This window comes from Taudactylus pleione, unplaced genomic scaffold, assembly GCF_031769625.1.
Source record: "Taudactylus pleione unplaced genomic scaffold, aTauple2 ptg000114l, whole genome shotgun sequence".
Lineage (NCBI taxonomy): Eukaryota > Metazoa > Chordata > Amphibia > Anura > Myobatrachidae > Taudactylus > Taudactylus pleione.
The window spans coordinates 16208687-16231312 of NW_028284516.1; the positions used below are offsets into that span (position 1 = coordinate 16208687).

General features: G+C 43.1%; 1 protein-coding gene across 1 annotated transcript in view; it reads left to right on the forward strand.

Moving 5' to 3' along the window:
- Positions 1-5792: 5792 nt before the first annotated feature.
- The window catches only part of CRISPLD1 (cysteine rich secretory protein LCCL domain containing 1), a 115582-nt gene continuing 98748 nt past the window's right edge, over positions 5793-22626 (forward strand). The window contains exons 1-2 of the mRNA XM_088471558.1: positions 5793-5862; positions 6340-6670. Coding sequence (XP_088327684.1) covers positions 6413-6670 — 258 coding nt within the window. The 5' untranslated portion in view covers positions 5793-5862; positions 6340-6412. The remainder of the gene's footprint in view (positions 5863-6339; positions 6671-22626) is intronic.

A 22626-nucleotide genomic window follows, 5' to 3' on the forward strand; every position in this document is an offset into this window, starting at 1 on the left:
ACACTAAACACCACTATACATGTATAAATGTTGTCGACTTATAATCATTACCTATTAACTATATGTTAATTTATTTATATTAGAGATGAGCGGGTTCGGATTTTCTTGGTTTTACTCGGATTTACTCGGATCTCAAAACGGCATTTTATTGGCTATCGGCTATCACGTGTTTTGGATAGCCAATAAAATAAATCCGAACTAATCCGAACTTGTGGTAAAATGGCGATAAGAACAGAGTTAATCCGAACCTGCACATCTCTAATTTATATCTGTAACGTATAGTGTTATAAAAAAAGGAAAGAAAAAAAACCTCTTAACCGCTTAAAACCTCTATTTATTGCAAAATTTTATTGCATAATGTATTTATATATAATCAGTAATTTGGAGTTGTGCACCTGTGATCTGCCTGTTTCTGTGCCTGCAATAATAGTCTCAACAGGTAGCACCTCCCATTATATATATTCAGGGTGTGCAGTCCAGGACCCTTTCTTATACACTTCATGCAGGTTCTTCAGACCAGTGCTTCAGGCCTCCACGGTCAGTGTTGCAGCCGTGATCTTTGCAGCCGCAGCTGATGATGTCAGATGCCACGCCGCTTTGATTTGCTCTGTTTTGTCCTGGCTATGGCCAGTTGCCCAGCGTAGTCCAACACATTTAGTAGTAGTTTGCTACTCTTTCAAGGATAATTGGGTCTATTGCTGGCTCCTCTTTATATTCAGTATTTGTCAAAAACTTTATTGTTCATAATGGAAGTTAAAAACAGGAAGTGTCCTTTAAGAAAGCGGGGATCGCATGTTCCTAACGATGGCAATTTATTTAATGCTCTTAAAACAAGGCCATTTGTGCTCTTTTAAAAAATTCAAATAACTAAGTGGAGAAATTATAAAATAAATATAAATAAAATAATGCTAAAAATAATAATAATACAAATAATGAGAATAAAGATAATAAATAAGCAGGGCTTAAAAAGGGCCTTTAAAAGGGATTAAAAGAGGACTTATGAAAAGGACATATAAAGGACTTATATAAAAAAGGACTTATATAAAAAGGGGACTATGAAATGGATATTAGTCCACACAGATGTCCTTAACCGGTCTGGATGGTTTATTTGGTAATAGTGGTGTACACTGAGTTAACAGCGAAGACAATGATAATAGCAGAAAGCACAGGGTTAACAGCGATAAAACAGTAATGGTGGTGGTAGATAACGGTAACAGCAGCAGGTCTCTACAGAGGAGCTAATTACTGCATGCATACTGTATTTACCTACTCTCCCGATTCGTCTGGGAGCATCCCAAAATGCAGGTGCCACTCCCGGCCCTCCAAGAAAAGTAGGTAAGCCCCCGGCTGGCAGCCAACTCCCCTGCGATTTCCACCAAGGAGGGGGGGGGCATGATGCGATTCACGCTAAGTCACGCCATCATGACCCCGCCCCCTGCTTCACAATGCTGAAAATCTCTGCCTTGTGTAGCGGGGACTGGGCCTTAATGATGCAATTCTGTGGTCATGCCCCCCGTTCTGCCCCCATTAGCGGGTACTATATCCGGCCACGCCCCCCCTTGGAGGGGGCTGCCAGAAAGTCTGACTGCATTTCTGTATAGTCCTGCGGCACTCTAGACAGCGGCGTCAACTGAGTTTGCAGTGATGTCATCCCACCAGCACATCACTGTACGGGAGGAGACAGCGCAGGAGCGAACTCCTCTCCATGATCCGGTGGTACATTGTATATTATTATATTATATACACATGCCTGATATCATCATCACCAACATTTTAATTAGGGAGCTGGTCATCTCCAATGAAGCTGGCTTTGAGCTGTATTTTAAACAGTGTTACCTTTAAATACCTATGAACATCCTGGAGTCGGTGGTCAGCACTGTGTTAGTTTTGGACATGTGGAGTTCCCAGTGGAGAAGCAGTTGGCAGATACTAATAGCTCCTCAGACATAAGCCTGTTCAGTGACCAGCTTTAAGTACATTTACAGGATTTATTAATGTATTATAAGTAGAGATAAGTTTTACTCTGATTTGTTTGGATCTCAAAAATGTCCACATCTGGTTCTCATGTGTTTTGGATAGCCAATAAAAAAAGTCAGAACTAATTGGAACTTGCACTAATTTGGCAAAAAGAACTAGGTCAAAACCAAACCGCTCATCTCTAATTATAAGAGCACACCTGTTGTTTTCTATTTTATATATAATAATTGTACGCTTACATTACTGTGGTTAGTAATGTTTATTCATTGAGGACATCAATCAGTTGCCAACAGATGTTTTGTTTTAATTAATGTTAAAGCCTGCCATTAATGCAATTACCATAAAGCAGCTGACACCAAGTGACCTATATAATATTATATATTATAGTGCCCAATATTACACTGCCAATCACATGCACCAGTTCCCAATATTTCAACAATTACAGAAATCATTTACATATTGATATTAGGAAGAAATTACAACTATTGAAATAATTTGAGGACTCCAGTAACAAACAATCAAACAAAAAAAAGCAGAGATAAAAGAATATTAATCTCTAATTGCTGTAAGTAAGTAAAACATGTAATTGCAGGAAGTATTAGGGAGCACGTTACTGGTCATCTGTGGTTGTATGTCAGGATGATGTGAAGTGTAGGCTCTGCAGTATGCTGAAAGTCAGGGACTGTTACACCTATTTTTGAAAACAGCTGATCTGCATTGTTTTGCAATTCTCCCATTACTATAGCTGAGCATACACGTCCAGATAAAATGCCTGTCTCTCCATTTGATATAGCTGTATCCAAAAAGCAGATTAGTGGTGCTTCCATAGTAATTACTTTGTCTTATAATATAACTATATACAGTAAATAGAACCAGCAAAGTGACTAGCACTGCCGCCTCATAGCAATGGGTCATGTGCTCCAGTCTGATCAGGACACTATCTGTGTAGAGTTTGTATGTTCTCCATGTACCTGCATGGGTTTCCTGTGGGTGGGTATCTATAATCATGATCAGTTCTCCCTTGTACAAGCCATATTCTTGGTGCAGAAAATTCTTCTGAAAAAAGGGCAAAATTACGGCTACATACAGCTCTGTATAGCCCTCAATTCTGGCGCTGCGACCTTCTAAACTTTGCCTCTGTGAGACACTCCATTACAGCCCTGCTCCACCTACTAAGTCACAAGTATAGATGGATGCGACTGAACTGCAGTCAACTCCGCATCACCCATATTTGCTAATCGTTGGTTCTGGAGCATGCACAGTGCGAAAATCCACTTGGCAAATGGACTTGGCCACGGGACCACTTGGCAAATGGACTTGCGTTCAACTGTGCATTCGCCCAAACACGTTTACATAACAGGTTTATACTGCTAAACAGTACATTACTATCTGTAGTACAATAGTCAGAAAAAGGTTTGAGCTACAGAAGGGTCATACAGGGTTGACAACCCATCGTTACATGAAAAATGCCATTACACACACCTTCCGCTGTTCACCCTCCGGACAGGGGCATAACTAGACTTAGGGGGGTCCCATAGCAAATAGTAAAAATCGCCAATGTGCCCGTCTCTGATTTAGTCCCTTAATTAAAAAAGTTGACTGGTCTACTGAGCATGCTACAACAATAGGTAGCAGAAGGGTTATAAGTATAACGGGATAGAGAGTGACACAAAGAAGGAAGCTTACAAGGCAAAACAATTATACTTGTTAGTTGTTAATTATAAGGGCATTGCATGACCTGTTGGACGAGCTGGTGAGGGATGAGCTGTCCTCGGGAGCTTGGAGAAACTGACTTTGTGAAGGCCCTAGGACCGAATTACTGCCACTGTAGGTCAGCTGAGCAGGTATCGTAACTGGGTTACTGCCACAGAGAATGAGCTGTGCAGGTGTCAAGTCTGCTGTGCGATCATTACTGCCATAAAGGATGAGATGTGCAGGTTCTGCAACTGGACTACTGCCATATAGATTGAACTATGAAGGCCCAGGGCTGGACTACAGCTAAAGGTGCATACACACACACAACGATTTTTTGAATGATAATCGATAACAATATAGTTTATCGTTCAATCATTGAAAAAATTGTTCACTTTCTGAGTTAAAACGATGAACGATTATCGTTCATGCGCGTTCACGTTTGTAGTTCAGTCAGACTGACCAACTGAACGATTTTCATAAAGGGAATATGCAAAACTCGTTTGTAGTTCAAAAAAATCGTTCATTACACATTAAAATCTGACAGATAATCTGGCAGAAAATCGTTGGTAACAAAATCGTTGTGTGTGTATGCAGCTTAAAGAGTTATGTAAATGCTAATACTGGACTATTGCCAGACAGAATTAGCTGTGAAGGCCCAGAACTGGACTATTGCCACCGAGGATGAGCTATGTAAGTGCTAAAACTGGATTTTTGGCAGATAGAATTAGCAGTGAAGGCACAGAACTGGAGTATTAGCAGGTGATTTTCACATGACCCAGGACTGGTCACATGATCCAGGACTGGACTGCTGCCATGGAGGATGAGCTGTACAGGTGTTTGGATCAGAATACAGACCCAGCAGATTATCTGCAGGCCCTGGCACACAGATTATTGCTGCAATGGATGAGGTGTGCAGGAATGTGCAGTCCAAAGTTGCACCTATTAATTGACAAGTGTGGCAAAAACAAAATTTAATTCCTAGGTTTCAAATCAGCTATGCAAAAAAGAGTACTCCTATGACATACAGTATGTAATACAGAAACTGCATGGTTTCTTATCAGTCCATTCACATCCATACCTGCCATTTTCATAGATTAGATACTTTAGAATGCAGATTCTGCAGGCCAAATTATTACAAACTAGGGATGGCCATCGACCTTCAATGGTTAGCAACCATTGATGGGGTGCTATCTATGGTTGATGATTTTGCCATTGATGGTGGAGTTCCGATGGTTTTCTGCCACTGACGGCAGAGACTCAGCGATGATTTTTTTCCCCAGTCACAGCAGGCACTGTGCCATCCCCACTGGTCGACTCAGCCCTGCCCCCTTCCCTGATTGGTCCTGCAAACTTTCTTTCTCCCTGTCATCCTGCTCAGCCCTGCCCTCTCCTGATGGGCCTGCCATTCGCCATGTCCCACCCATCGATGGTTCAAACCATCGATTGTTACTCATGGTTTAATGCCATTGATGTTAAGCACGGATGGTACCATTGATGGTGAGCCCTTCAATGGGCATCCCTATCTCAAACGTCAATTATCTGAATGCGATTTATGGGAAATCAAAATAAACCATAAATACATGTTTAGTACATGATCAATTATCTGATCAAACTTATCTGAACTACGCTCGGGTTCCAAACAGTTTGGATTACTGGAGTTCTACTAAACATTTAATATAAAGAAAAAAATAAATAAAACAAAAAAAACTATTCATTTAGAATATTGTACTATTCCTTTTTATTGCAAATGATGCTGCATACTGTACATGTCTGATTTTTTTTAATTTTTATGCGTATTTGCTGCTATGTTTGAAGGGATTGTATTACTATTAATGCAAGTATGTTGTTTTCCAATTAATTTATTTATTACTATTGTGTACTACATATTCTAATATTTTTTACACCTGCAGCCCTGCAAACACAACACCATAAAACCACAGCACCACTGTGCTGAAACTGATACAGTGTATTGTCTGCATGCTGGACCACCCACCTGCACAGAGAACAGAGCACATGACAATCAGGAGAGGGGGGGTAGTCTGTACCCAGTCCCTGCTGCTGGCTCCTCCCCGCACAGTCCCTGCATCTGCAGGAGCTCCTCTGCTTTGAAAACCGGTGCTCACTGTGTGACTATCACCCAGCACAGCTTAGTTCAGTTCCCTGGCTCTGCACAGACCCCTCTCTGCATCAGTAAGTAACCAGTCACCTTGTGTTTCTTATTTCTAGTGACTGTGCAGGTCTATGTTGTTACTGTACAGCCCACAGCATCCAGCAGCCTCAGTGGCACTGCACATTCTGTAAGTACAGAGATTTCCTGTTTTATAGATACAATGTTACAAATCTTCTGTATTGCATGCATGGCTTACATGAGTGTGGGAGTTACATGTGTAGAATGCATGCAAGAAATTTTGTTTAATTCTTGGAAGTTCTGTATAAACAGAAAAATCTCATCTGCTTTTCTGCTAGTTAAATGTATCCAGTCAGCACTTTGTAGCTGGATTGTACAGTATTCCCCATCCTATTAGTTTATCTACATCCAAAATTAGTGTGGAAAGTTACATTGAGCTAAATCTTCAAAAATGACCATTTGAGTACTGTGGAACTTAATTCCTGTGCTGAACTCATACATTCCTACTGACCCCTTTCATGCTGCCTGTCTTCACACAGGAGAATCTTGGAAGTATATACAGCCAGATTTGGCTTGGAGTTCATCCCTTAAAGAGTTCCCAGACCTTTCACCATGAATTGTGCAGCAGGAAAGTGGCTCAGGGTGGCTGTCTGGCTATTCATAGCTCAAACAGTTGCTACTATGTTGATTCCTAATGCCACACAGTTAGAGAGCCTCTTGGAAAAGTATATGGATGAAGATGGTGAATGGTGGGTTGCCAAACAGAGATCTAAAAGGGCCATAACGGAGAGTGACATGAAGGTCATCCTGGATCTGCATAACACACTGAGAGGTCAAGTGTATCCTCCTGCTTCCAACATGGAGTATATGGTAAGGCATTTATCTTTCTTATTCAAATGATCAGATAACTGAGGGGGAGATGTACTAAGCTCTGGAAAGTGATAAACTACCAGTCACTCAGCTCCTAACTGTCATGTTACAGGTGGTTTTTAAAAAATGACAGGAGCTGATTGGTTGGTAGTTTATTTCTCTCCAATGTATCACTTTCCAGAGCTTAGTACATCTGCCCCATAATGTGTGTGTTATCTATTTTATTGCACTCAGCTACAGCTGAAGGTTCATTTCAGTATTCAGGCTAAATCTGACCAAAATGGTGACCTCTCTTGAAATAGCATAGGTCAGAGTATAGCAGCTTACTTCTCAAATACCCCTGATGGGCTGTGTTTTGTGACTTAATCATGCATAAGTTAATCTATCTAATTGACTTGAAACATAATTGTTCTATTATTTTATCACAGAGAAATGCTGAGAGCATGACTAGTTTACAGTGCTTGTTCTAATGTCTGAAAAACTGATGTTTAATTGTGTGGGCACCTCATGTTACTAAGTCCATTTTAATAGTTCTATAGTTCACTGTTGGGTCCTCATCTTGCAGGTACTGAACATACCTCCCAACATGACCCATTCCAGGAAGGACAAAATGCTCTGTTCCTGGACTTCCCTCTTAATTTATGATTGCCATCACCTGTGTTGAAACACCCTTATTATCAATTAACTAGTTCAACACAGGTGAGGCAATCATAACTTGTCCAGGAACAGAACAATTTGTCCCTCCTGAAATGGGTCATGTTGGGATGTATGGTGTTATCTTCATATTTGCAGAGAGAGCTTTTCATAGGGCTCTATGAAGGATAACTATTGCTGATTGGCTAAAATATTTCTAGATTTCAAACCTTATCACACATTGGGGTAGATGTATTATAGCGGCACATACCGTGCCGCTATAACGCTTCCCGCTTCGCCTCTTTACCGAGGCGAAGCAGGAAGCACTACCGATGAGATGTATAAACATCTCATCAGCCGGAGAGGGGGAGCGTTAACTCCCCCCTCCGGCGCTACCCGCTAGAGACAACAGCGCATCAGCCTAGTGCTGATGCGCTGTGTCTCTTCCCGGCCGGCTCCACTGAGCATGCTCGGGATCTCCCAAGTATCGCGAGATTCCCGTGTGGTGCCCTGGAGCCGGCAGCAGGGACAGCGCTGTCCCTGCTGTGGGGATAGGCTAGCGCCAGGCTGTAGCTGTCGGTAACGACGGCTACAGCCGGCCGAACGGTCAGACATTGTGACCGTTCGTACATAGCCCAGGCTATCGGCGCTGCTATCTTGTAGATAGCAGCGCCGATAATGACAGGGGCGCATAGCGCCCCTGTCAATTACCGCCCAGACCCCCGATCATACATCGGGGAGAAGCGGTATCAGCGCACATAACGTGCGCTGATAACGCTTCTGGGCTTCGTACAGCTACCCCTATATTACTTAACTGTGGTCATATGACCTGGCATATCCCTGACATTGGCAATACACCTGGTCATTCCAGTACTGGCTAGTAATGAGTGTTATAAAGCTTTGTGCTAGACACACCAGAATCAATGAAATCTGCTCTTGGGCTTAAGCTGGCCACACATCTAATGGAGCCTACACATGGTCAGATGAACGATTGAACTTTTTAAAAGATTTTAATGATTTTTGACTGCATTAAAATGAATGGAATCGTCCAAGTCTGACCTCAAACACATCAGATCGGGAACGCGCATCGTTCATCTGACAGATCTGACAGATTTGTCAGATTTTCCTTCAGATATGAACGATTGAACGATTTTTTAAATCGTTATCGTTCAGATCTGAAGAAAAATCTGACCGAGTGTATACACCATAAAGATTATCTGTCCAACCAGCCAACTAGTTGATTGGTTGGAATGAAAATCTGGTAAGGTATGAAAGCAAATGACAATCAGCAATTTGCTCCCAAGCGCCAGAAAATGGACAAAAACTGTTTGAACAATTTGTTTAGATCAAACATTTTAACAAACTTGTCTGAACGACCATTTTCATCTGTTTTCTGGCATTTAGGAGCAAATTGCTGATCATCATTTACTCCCATACGTTACCAGATTTTCATTCCAAACAATCAACTAGTTGGCTGGTTGGACAGATAATCTTTAGATGTGTGACCAGCTTTATACCTTTTGAAAAGCTTTACCTGTGTACTGTCTATTTGTGTACATATTGTAGAAGCCTTATCAAGATTGCAGCAGTGAGACACTGCAGTAAATGGGCTAACCATATGTTATATTATTTCCATGTATAATAACAGAAAAAATAGTGGTGTAATGCTGAAAGACGTATGTTGTGTATACATTATAAGATTTATCGTTCTGATGCGAATCGGAACAATATATTGTACACATCGTATAAAGGGGAATGCCCAGTTCATCATTGCCGGCCGTTGTTCATTGCATTGTGCAATCTGCTGTGCTGCACGTCAGACTGGATGATGCAATGAACGCTGTGGTGCACGTCATGTAGTATGTACGCAGAACCACATGACCACACAGTATATTGGGCATTCGCACCTCTGAAGTTTGGCACTAATGACTGCATAGTGTGTACAAGAGCAACAATTAATTGGATGCAATCACTGGACACAATACAGATGTCTACTTTCCAGTGGCGTAACTAGGGTATTTGAAGCCCAGGGCAAATTTGAAAAGGGAAAACCCCCCCCAACACCCCGAGCTGTGCGTCACTTAAAAATGGGGCGTGTCAACATGACACACCCCTTTATTTTCACGCTGAACATTCCTATCCATATGCACCTTAACCCCAGTAGTACCCCTTATACAGTACCCCCAGTATGCAGTTGTGGTCCCTCTTATGCAGGCCCATAGTAGTGCCCCTTATACAGTATCCCCAGTAGTAGTTCCCCTTACTCAGTACCCCCAGTAGTGGCCCCCCCTTATGCAGTGCCCCCCCTTATGCAGTGCCCCCAGTAGCAGTCCCCACAATGCAGTGCGCCCAGTAGCGGTATCCCCTTATGCAGTGCCCTAAATATGGTGCCCCCAGTAGTAGTCCCCCCCCCCCCCTATGCAGTGCCCTTTATATAGTGCCCCCAGCAGTAGTCCCCCACCCCCCATGCCATTTTCCCAGTAGTGGTCCCCTTATGCAGACACCCTGTAGTGATCGCCCCCCCCCCCCTATCCAGAGCCCCCTGTAGTGGCCCTTCCTAGTCCGGCTCTTGCAGTGGGTGCTGCAGCAGTCAATGAGAGTCTATCTGACTCTAATTGGCTGCTGTTTAATACACGCATCGCCGCCAGCGCTGGCGGCGATGCGTGTGTTATGCACAGCCTGAGCCCGCCTCCTGGCGCTATTGGGCAAACGCTCAGGGGGAGGGAACGGGCTCAGGCTTGCAGCACAGGACCGGCGCTGGAAGCCTAGCGCCGGTCCTGTGTAAATGTGTAGCGCTGACCGCACTCATTGCAGTCGGCGCTACACTGGCTAACTAGGGCGGGCGGGCCGGTACCGTGGCCAGCGGCACCCCCCCGCGCCACCGGTCCAACGGCGCCCAGGGCATGCACCCCGCTCGCCCTGCCCTAGTTACACCACTGCTACTTTCTCATCTAGCGTCAATACGCCATGCAGCGCGATCTGCCTGGTGTGGGTGAGCCGTCGGGTCCCGTGCAACTCTGTTAGCGTTGGGAATCTTTTATGCGCCTGCGATGTAACTTGGACACACCAGGAGACTGTGCTGATCAGTTTTATATGTGACACCTGTATATCTGTGATCAACTGAGACTGTAAACAGAACTTGGCAGGGAAAAAAAATCTGCGGCCGCTGCATCGTAGCACTTCGCGTGCTGACTGAAAGACTAAGTTGTACACAGATAATAAAAAGTTTCGCATATCAAATTAATCAGCACTGAGACTCATTTTTGGCAAAAGAAGATGCAAAAAGCACGCCTGGCGCTAATAGTCTCCATGGACCTGGCGGACCAAGAGGGTCTGTTTGACGCGACTGCATATTGTGCCGTCATTTGGAAGATTGCATAATGTGTACACTTGATTATCATGCGTTCCGCGATTTAGTGAAATTTGGACGACAGACGCATTGTTTGTTACATAGTATAGTGTGTACCTAGGTTTAGGGGCTTATTTATCAAAGGGAGAGAATCTCTAAATCCAGATAAAACATGTTGGTTTCGGAGATTTTTCCTATATATCAAGCCCCACATAATGGGTATCACTTATGGTGGATATTGCAAATGCTCACACCATGGGGAAGCAATTCACCGTATATGTAAGAATGATGACTGTCCTCCTATGCTAACACCATCTCAAAATGCAAGAGCAGGTGCAGAAGAAAGACAAAATGATTTATTCTCCAAATAAAGCATTTTTCCTATTCTAACGGTATTAAAAAAATTGTTATTCTATTTTTTTTCCCTATTTATTTACATTATACAGTCTGTTTTTGACCAGTCCACACCTGGAAGTCATAGACCTGGATCCCAGACGCAGTGTGTGTGATGCTGGTTCACGCAGTGACGGGAGTGCGCATGCACGACCTACAGGTCACGCATGTGCACAAGAGCCCCGATGTCCGGTGGAAGGAGCCGGACAGGGGCGGAAGGATTTGATAGGATCTCTCTTCGCAACCCGGACCTCCTTCCCATGGGGAAGGAGCGGGTTGCGATCCACAAGTGGGAGCATTTGCCTTCTGAAGATGGCAAATGCTACCGCACTCAAGCTCCAAAAATATTGTATTTTTGGAGCTTGATGAATTCTGTCCCCATACTAGTATATGGGGACAGCTGTCCATTCTGTAAAAGGAAGGTAAGTAGGTGCTCCTTTCTCCTGCTTTACCTTCTTGATTAATGGTCCGATAACTTAATTTTTACAATTGCAGGTGAAAATTTTTTGTTTCACCTGCTTTTGTAAAAATTAAGTGATGATGAATAGGCCACATAAGCTGGATGGATTTCTTTCAAATATATGGTATCAGGCTGCAAGCAGAGATGTTGGCCGTAAATACAACCCAATTGCTTGCACCAAACTAAGGCCCCCATTTACTAACGGGTTTTTATCACAAAACGAGTGATACATTTCCCTGTGTATGATAAATGGTGCTCCAGCCAATCAGCTCCCAACTGTCATTTTTCTAACAGTTGACAGTTGGGAACGGATTGACTGGAGCACCATTTATCATATACAGTGAAATGTATCACTTGTTTTGGTGATAAAACTTGTTAGTAAATGAGGCCCTAAATGCGGATATTCACTTGACGCCAAGTTGTACATATCTCTGTAACGCCACCATCCCTATGCATGTGCTTGGTTTCACAGCTGTGCTCATCAGTGCACACCTGCACCAGTGCTATCCATAGTGCAAAAGATTTGTCTGAAGTTGACACGCCCTTGCCAAGCGGTTACATCAGCCAGTAGTGATACATCTAAGTTTCTTTCGTGTGAGCCGCCAATAGATTTGTACACTCATGGAGTATGTGCAGTCCCAAAAGTGCAAGATGGACTTGCATGTATCTCTGCTTCAGCTGCTGTGTTTACATCTACTCATTTACTCTGATATGTGTCATTGTGGCTACAATGAGACAAAGCCACATCATAAGACTGCACTGTTTCATTTAATATGCAACACTTGTAATTGTACATCTACGCGTGAATGGGCGGCAGCGGCACTGGGGTCAGTGACCAAAGCGGCAAAAAAAACACCTGCGCTATGCCAAGAAGGTGCAAGACCTTACCGGAGGGGGCATGGCATAGCGGCATACCCCCGGTTTCATCATTCTGGGGTGTGCCCAGCACTCCCACAGATATCGGACTGCCCCCACAGACTCTCCCTGCAGTGCCGACTCCTCCTTGGTGATCAGGAGCCATGCGCTGCCCTGTGATGTAAGAACAGGGAGAGGTTCTATTTATACCCCTTTTCCATCGCCTAAAAAACCCGGGTAATTGCCATGTCTACCCGGGACTCTGCTCAGTGGAAACGGCTCCAAGGAAAATATCCCAGGTCTACAGACCCAGGATTTCTTCCCTGGTATCGAGCAGGGCTTTTAGCAGGTAAAACCCAGTAATACCCCTTTCAGACATACGACCCGGGAAATTTCCTGCTCAGACCCGGGAATTTATCCTGTGCAAAATCCCGGGTATTTGGTCGAGACCCCCCCTTTCACACTACAGCGTCTACCCGGGAAATTCCCAGGTAGACCCCTTTCAGACAAGAGCAGGGTTTTTTAGATTACCTCTCCTCTGCCGTCTGCCCCTCCTACCCTATCCCCAATGCAGCTGTCGCTGATGAGGTAATCAAAACGCAGCCGGCCAATCCCAATCCAGCCATTTTTTTAAATTTTTTTTTTACATTTTAATTTATTAATAAATTATTTGTTTTATACCCTATTTGCCATCCCCCCCTCAATGGGGAAGAGACCCCTTCCGTTAATGTACTGCCCTGGTGGTCCAGCGGGAATGCGGGCGGCCCGCTGTCCCAGAGACCTGTCTGTGGTCTCCAGCGCTGGCGGGTGTCACCGGCGTCCGGCTGGGGTCCTCCAGTGTTGCGTTCTACAGCAACACAGCCACCGGCGCAGGGGATGGTGAGCGGCAGTGCTGAGCGTCCTATAGGACACTCTGCGCTGCCAACTGAAAGCAGCAGCGCTGAACGTCTGCGCTGCCAACTCAAAGCAGCAGCGATGAGCATCCTATAGGACGCTCTGATCTGCCAACTCAATTAAAAGTTGCTGGGTGCAGCCCAGGAATAGTAAATTCCCGGGTAGCACAATTCAAACATAAGCAGGTTATTTTCCAGGTACTTAAGTCCCAGGAAATTCCCTGGTCGATTGAAGGTTTGGCTACCCGGGAACATGTTCCCGGGTAGATACCTTTCAGACATATGCGGCAACCCAGGAATTTGGCTGAGGCAGGCTAAATTCCCAGGATTCTCGATATGTCTGAAAGGGGTATAACACTGCAGTGAAAACAGCTCTTACCCGGGTTTTTTGACCCAGGTAATTGCAAAAGCCGCTGATTGATCATTCCAGGGTGCTGGCTGAGGATCTAATCACACAGAGACCAGATGAGATGCCTGAATAAAGGATGTCATTAAAATTAAATAATATCATTATTATTAATAATAATGTTAAATAATAAAAATATAAATAATAATGATAAATAATAAAGGATGTAATTAAAAATTTCATTAAATGTGGATGACATTAAAAATTGCCTTAATAAAGGCCATTTTTAATGACATACACGGGTTTTGCTGGGCTTACCCAGGTTCAGTGGAAACGGAGGCGACCAGGGTGCAGTGGAAACTGGGTCTAAGCCAGGTACAACACAGCAAAATGCTGGTTAAAAAATCCCGGGACAGACCAGGGATTTTGGTGGAAAAGGGGTATAAGGTATAAACTAACAAGATTATTCCTCCTGAAACCGATGAATTACAAAAATTATGGTCAAGTCATAACGTAACAAGAACTTTCTAGCGTTATCAACACAACTAATGGTGCAAACGAACGATAACGATTTAAAAAATCATTCATATCTGAACAATGCACGTTCCCGATGGTCAGGTAACGATATCTGACATCTGATGTGTTTGCAGTCAGATTTGTACGATTCCATTCATTTTAATGCAGTCAAAAATCGTTCATAGTTCAAATCGTTCATCTGACAAATCTGACCGTGTGTATGCTCCATTAGAGCAGTGTGAATGAGTAACTCTGTGGTCATAGGTGCCAAGTATAAAACTGTGACCCTGAGAACATGCTGGCAGTGACGTAACTATAATGGGTGCAGTCTGTGCGGGGCACATGGGCCCCTGGGTCCCGGGGGGCCCCGCACCGCACACACTGCACCCATATTATTTTACACTTACCTGTCCGTGGTCCCACGTCGGGTGTCTGCGCTCCTCAGAACACCGGAAAATGGCTGCCGCAGCCATTCTCCGGTGTTCTGCGCGTGCGCTGTAGACTCCGGGCACTCCCGGAGTCCACTGCGCATTCACAGAACGTCTAAAAAATGGCTATCGCAGCCATTTCCGGCGTTATGTGCATTAGACTCCAGGCACACTCTAGTGCCTGGAGTTAACTAAGGCTCTGGTGGCTGGCTAGCTGCGTTAGTCGGCTGCCGGCCACCAGGGAGAAAGGAGGGGGCCCCGCACGGGGAGTGCACACGGGCCCCCTCCTTTCTTAGACGCCCCTGCATGCTGGAGATCCCAATTTAAATTGCAGTGTTAGCTCCATTTGAGTTTAGACAAGTCACTTTAAAGGGGGAGATGTACTAAACCTTGGAGAGAGATAAAATGCCAACCAATCGGCTCCTAACTCACTTTACAGGCAATGTTTAAAAATGACAGTCAGGTGATTGGTACTTTTATCTCTCTCCACGGCTTAGTACATCTACCCCTTTTGTGTAATGCATACTTGCCGACATACACCTCCCTCCTTCCCGGAGGGAGCCGAATGTCTGCACACAGTGGGGGCGTGGCCTGGCAATGACGCTATTTCGGGGGCCACGCGATTGCATCATCGTGGCTCTACCCCCTTTTCACAATGGCGAAAATATTGGCATTGTGAAGCAGGGGGCGGAGCCACGATGACTCAATTCAGAGCGAATTGCTGCGGGGGTTTCTTGTAGTCGGGGGGGCGGGGGCAGACGGCGGCCGGGAGGCCTGCCTGCCTTTCCAGGGGGTCGGGAGCGGCACTCGATATTCGGGAGATTCCCGACGTAATGGAGTGACGTGTGTGTGTGTGTGTGTGTGTGTGTGTGTGTGTGTGTGTGTGTGTGCTCTCTCTGTGTAATGGAGTGGTATGGCTTGTATGTGTGTGTGCTCTCTCTGTGTAATGAAGTGGTATGGCCTGTATGTGTCTGTGCTCTCTCTGTGTAATGGAGTGGTATGGCCTATATGTGTCTGTGCTCTCTCTGTGTAATGTAGTAGTATGGCCTGTATGTGTGTGTGCTCTCTCTGTGTAATGTAGTAGTAAGGCCTATATGTGTGTGTGTTCTCTCTGTGTAATGTAGTGGTATGGCCTGTATGTGTCTGTGCTCTCTCTGTGTAATGGAGTGGTATGGCCTATATGTGTCTGTGCTCTCTCTGTGTAATGTAGTGGTATGGCCTATATGTGTCTGTGCTCTCTCTGTGTAATGGAGTGGTATGGCCTGTATGTGTGTGTGTGTTCTCTCTGTGTAATGTAGTGGTATGGCCTGTATGTGTCTGTGCTCTCTCTGTGTAATGTAGTGGTATGGCTTGTATGTGTGTGTGCTCTCTCTGTGTAATGGAGTGGTATGGCCTATATGTGTCTGTGCTCTCTCTGTGTAATGTAGTGGTATGGCCTATATGTGTCTGTGCTCTCTCTGTGTAATGGAGTGGTATGGCCTGTATGTGTGTGCTCTATTTATATTCTATGATAGATTGACATGTTATAATAACACCCACCCCGACAGCCCAAACTTTGACAATTTATTTAAAAAAAAAATTGTTATGCACCAATTGATGCCCCAGCCCCGCTGTAGCTCTGTCTACATTGCTCACTGCTCTGCCCACCTCTGCTCTCCCCCCACCCCCCCGAGGGTTCCTGAACCTATTTTTCTACAAAAATAGCACTGAATATATTATATATAGAAATATGCAGAGACTGGAAATTAATTGAAAAAGCCGTCCAGAAAGGAAACAATATAAAACTCTCTTCCATTTTCACTTCTACAGTATAAGGAAATCCTCCTGATTACTTTTGGACTTCTTCCAATTGACATGTTCGTGACAAAAAACTCCTTCCTCTTATCGTTTTTTAGAGCATTTAAATTCCCCACTCCAACCTGTTAAGAGCTGGAGAGAGGGAAGAAAGACTAATTAGCCTTGTCACATTTACTAGCTAAAGTCCATTTATCTGTCATATTTCCCAGTTGGTTAGATTTTCCAGTAGGTGCATATGCGAGACATATGTTCAGCATTTTAAAGATGTTTATAGAAAAACTCTTTTTCTGCTGCTCACTTGTATGAAGTTGCCTAGAAGAGCACAAATATGAGCAGTGTGGGTAGAATTTTTATTTTTTTCCTTTAAAAAAGCCATCTAAAGTACCTTCAGCACTAGAGCCTTGTAATTCTACCTCACATTATTCATACCGGCCCCAGCTTTGTATTACATTGAAGCAAAAAACACTATGGTGGTATTTCCATGAACTGAGTTTGAAAGTAAACCTATTGCTTCTGTTTATGTTACAACCACTGATTTAACCAAGTATGCCCAAAAGAGTTTTTGCACGTTTAATGTAATATTTTTATTCATTTTATTATTATGGAAAGTTCTTTCCAGGTTTTAATGAGACATGGAATGGGAGAATTAGTTTCTGATTCAAATATGCATCAAGTAAAATGTAACTAAATATATATAAACATATATTATAATTTAACAGAGAAACTATTTTGTTCCTGGGAATGTACAGTAATTTGCCAATATTCCTTAAGGTGACTCTAACTTGCTGGTATGGAAATAATTAGTTTTCCCCAACTAGCACTTTGTTGCCATGGAATGCTTCTTTAAGTCATTTAACGCACTTCCCAAGACTCCTAATCCAAACTATATGGCCACCATCACTGACTATAATCTTGCTTTCTTTTTCAAGGAAACGGTTGACAAGATCTGACATGAAATGGTGTCCTCTTTCCCCGAGCAGCAACCTGGTCAATTCCTTTCCCATATCCTCACACACACATACTGTATGTATCATCCTCATACACTGTGGCTTCAGTTTCGCCAAACAGTCCCGGGTGACTCGGCCACGCTCAGCGTCTTTTTTTTATTTCTCTCAAAATATGCGTCTCCAGCACACACATAAAACAACTGGAAGTCACAAAACTACTTGGCTAGAATGCACTGATCAATTTGATGTACGACATTTATACACCGGTGTGCGACTGAGTCTGTATACAAAGTGCTATGATGCCGCAGCTTTTTCTTATGCCAAGTTCTGTTGTGCTTCATTCTTCACCTTTGTACGTGTCCTAATTCTTGTGTGGTTGAAGTTGCGGCCCAGCGTGTCTAGTACACTTTCAGTGGTGTTTTACTGCCTCTGTGATGCAAAAAGAAAAAACAATATGCTACACCTCTGGGCATCTTGCACCTTATGGCGTATTGATGCTAGGTGTATGAGGATACATCATGTACCTTCTCTTTACTTGTCCCCACAAAGTAAAAGCAACTATATACTGTTCCTATCCATTCACGGATCACTCCATTCCTGTCTGCTTTGCTCATTCTCTCCCTTTTCACCTCTCCTATCCTGAAACAAAAACCAAATTAGAACCCAAACCCTCTGATTATCCTTCCATTCCCCAGGTCACATGCCCTCTAAGCTTTGTTACCTTCCACACTTCCATTCCTTACACGACCCAATGAACCTTTAGCAGTCCCAACATCCCACAGAGACTGTTCTGACTGTGATGTCAGTGGTTTAATCACTGCTCAGTATTAAAAACATTACTTGCTTCTATTTCTCCTGGATCTATCAGCTGCATGTGAGACTGTTGACCATTTTTTTTTCTAATACAAATACTAATTTGCCTACAGTAGGATTTCAGGGCACTGTCCTACAGGGCCGTAACTAGAGTGGTGCGACCAGTGCCAGGGCACTGCAGGGCAGGGGGCGTTGTTCTGGCCTGTTAGTTTTCCTGTTTATTATCATTCTTGCTTGTAGCTTCCTCCAGTTGACGGAAGCTGTCTACAGATGTGTCCTCTTGCATCTTTGTTGCGTACGCAGCAAATCGCACCACGCCTGCGAGCGGATTCACGCACTATGTTCGCACCCACTAGTCCATAGGATTGCATGGTGCGATCGCAGTGCACATAAAAAGCGTACCATAGCATATGCTGCTGCGGGTAATCGCATGGCGTGATGCGTGTACTCCTTTGTAGCGCGATCAGCAAAGTTGCAAGAGGACATATCTGTATCTGACATCGCTATCTGTTAGCAACAAGAAGACACACGCCTCAAGCTTGTTGCCAAGGGGTCATCCTTGGCTGAGCTATACTTTGTTCACTACATCCAATCTATATCCAGAATTTGTTACACACATATGATAATAATATCCGGAATATGCAAATATCTCGCATAAAATCACTACAAAAAAAATTGTATTCACGCACTAATTACTAATTACAGTATCTCTTTTCTTTTGACTATACCAATTACCTTTTATTGGTTTTCCTCTAACCAGGCTTTTGCCCCTACATACTATGTCGAATGCAGCTGCTAGACTAATTGTCTGTATAGTATTCTACTAACATTCAAGGCCATTAGCAAAATCATCTCTTTCCTTGTCTAAAAATATCTCCCAGCTTGACTTCTGTGCTCTGTCTCTCATCCGACCATTGCTAATTAATTACAGGACCGGTTTTTGGGTTGTTCCCATGTTGATGAATTCCCTCCCTTGTACAACAAGACTTTTTTTTTTTTTTTTTCCTTTGCCTCCGAACATTCAATGGAAAACTCACCTCTTAAGGTCAAATTGCCAAGCCATTTCCTCAAACTCCTAAGGCTATTCTGTCTGATTACCACCCCTCTAAATAGATCACTGAAAACGTATTCTCCTTCCATAACACAAAAACATATGGCAACCTCATTGAAAGATAAATGATAATATATAAAACTAAATACCAAATCAACGTCTTGCAAAACACTAAGCCACACAAATAATTCCAGAACATCTGAAAATAAACTAATTTATAAAAGTGTATGAAAAATGTGAAACAAAATAATTTATTATATGAGATAATTAATAAGAAAACACAAATATCAACATTTTATGAGTGTAATACAGATATTTGCTCAATAAAAATATGTATATAGCTTCATATATTGGTGCCCCCACCCCCACCTACAACCATTTAATATTTGTAAGAAGGAAAGATTTGTGAGGTTCTACATTACATAAACTATTATAGCGGGTAATTAAAGTGGGTTCCACTAAATGTTAGGTATAGGTCAATGAAAACTGATTATAAACTGTGCTGTATATATAATTGCCAGCCGATTATACAGCATTGTACATTAAGTGGATCTTGATTCTTAATAAAAGATAAATGAAATACAGTAACATGCAACAAAAGTTTTAAGATGGCCCTAACCAAGTAACTTCCCATCTAAGAGGTGTGGGAACTGATTCATAAAGTTGCTTAATTTCATATTGGGTAATACATACTCAAGCGTACCCGGAAAAAAAAAAGGTGGTGGCGCCGCAGGAAATGCTGTGCCCGTGAGCCATGCCCCTGCTTTTATCACGCTGGTGGCATGCCCAGCATCCAAGAGCTGCTGGGCATGCCCCCAGCACCTTTTTCAAATGAATAGATGCCACATGAATGCACACGTCATCTATTCACATCTTGCTCTGCTAACGGGTGAGCGGGGGCCTCCTAACCTCTCCCACCTCGGGACACTGTGACCCATAAGTGGGACGGTGCCCAAAAAGCAGGACTGTCCCTCCAAAATCAGGATGGTTGGGAAGTATGTTAATATGTGATTATTGCCTAGTTTGTATTGTATGTGTATGATTTGGGTTGTTATTTTGGGGTGTCTCTTTTCTTTGCTTTGTTTATTTTATGGGGTAGACGTGCCTCATTGTATATTTGTGCTATGCCTAAAAACATATAAAAACAAACTTTATAGGCATGTCTCTTATTACAAATCTCTTCATTCTAGTTATATTTAGAGAACAGCAACACAAATCATGTACTTAAAATATTAAAGAAGACACTTTAAATAAAGCAGTTGAGTAAAGACAGACACATATTTAGTTCTTTACTGTAAACTGTAGTTGGCATACTGTTGGCATTTATATACCGCTTACAATTCTAGTAACCATCCATAGCAATTGTTCTGCAGGTGCAATGACAAAATCACATTGATGTTTTGCACGCTGAACGTTGTATAGTGTATAGAGTCAGTTTCTGTAGTAGGGGAAATGCCATGGTGTTTTTAGTGAAAGCATCAACATACCTCCCAACATTTGGCACTGAGTTATCTACTCCCACCCCCAAATATATGTTGGCTGAGGAGCATTTTGTACTTACAACCAATTGCTCTAACGGGCAGGATAATGGCTGCAGAGTGTTTTACAGACTGATCACTTATGGGTCAGCAAACCTTGGTCCCTGGTGCAAAATACAAACAGATGATGATGATCAGTAGCTACTTCAGATTGGCTGCATGTGTCTGAATCTGTTTCTTATTCTAATGGTGCATACACATGGTCAGATTTGTCAGATGAACGACTGAACGATTTGACCAACGATTTGAACGATTTGAGCTACGAACGATTTTTGACTGCATTAAAATGACTGAAATCATCCAAAACTGACTGCAAACACATCAGATGTCAGATATCGTTATCTGACCATCGGGAACATGCATCGTCCATCGTTCAGATATGTCAGATTTTCCTTCAGATATGAACGATTGAACGATTTTTTAAATCGTTATCGTTCAGATCTGAAGAAAAATCTGACCGTGTGTATGCACTATAATACTATAGTAATGTCGATGGTGCAATCTTTTTGTATTAATACAGTGATCTTAACAATTGGACTGCAGCAATTAACTGTATTTCCAGTTCATCTTATCAGGGGGAAGGCAACAGATGTTTGATTTCAAATTAATAACTTAAACTTTGTCTTTGGGTGGGATACATGATGCATGGCATTTTGTATGCGATACATCCCGCCACTTATCACAAGCATAAAGGTGTTTATTAACACTGTGTGCATTGAAAAAAACAATCAAAAGACAGCTCTCCCTGTAGGAGCTCTACTTTTCGATAGTGACTTCAGGGTTTATGACCCGGGAGTCCTTCTGCGCATGCGTCTCAAGGAAAGTTGCGAATAGAGTCCCGTAGGCTTTTATTGGGCAATGATATCTAAAGATGGCGTTGCCAACCACATCCAAGCCCCGGAATGTATCGCATTCCAGAACTTGGTGCATATGCGGTAAGCGGCCAAACCTCAGAAAACTTTTGTCTGAGGTTTGACCATAAAATTGCCTTTGAAGAATGCCGTTCTTTGCGCCTATATTTAATTTACTTTTTCATGGCAAGTGTGACTTTGTTATTACTTATACTGTCTGGACATTATGTTGTATACTCTATTTTTAGCATTTACTACCACTGTGAAGCTACATCTGCTGGCATACAGGAGTACAGCAGGCACATATGCTATGCTGGATGATGCATCATATATATATATATATATATATATATGTGTGTGTGTGAACATTTTGCACTTGTGCGAGACCCAACTTCTGTCCAACTCAGTGCGAGTCCTTATTTGCCTCTGGCCTTAGAATATAGGACTTCAGGCTTAACATTAATATTGTGTGGTCTGAAAAATAATAGGCTTTAAACATAGTGGAAGCAACAAATTACAGAAACCATCTTGGGGGTTTGTCTTTTAGGGGCACCTGTAGTTAAGTTACTGCTTCAGCATTAGGCTAATCTCCCTACTTACTTTGGATGTGTGTGGGTTTTCTGATTTCTAGCTCTACTCTCTGGGTCCTGGAAAGGGTTGGGTATGAAATTCCGGCTGTCTGGATGCCGCTGGTCAGAATAGCGACAGCGGCATCCCGACAGCCAGATTCCCGACACCCATAGGAACGAACTTAAGTATTTTCCTAATCCCTACCCTAACCCTCCCTCCTCTGTGCCTAACCCTAACCTTCCCCTTAAAGCCTAACCTTTTCCCCACACCCTAACCCTAACCTCCCCCTAATACCACGATACTTGCCGTCGGGATGCTGGTGATCGGGATACTGGCGCCAGAATTCGGACTGTTGGAATCCCACACGCTGGGATGCTGACTACATCCCCTCGGAAACTATCATGGATCGCTGATCATAGGCTTTGCATTCAGCTTACTATTTCTTTGATCACCTTGCTTTCATTTATTAAACATTTGTGTGAGTTGTCTTCCTATATTTTACTTCCATTATTGCCT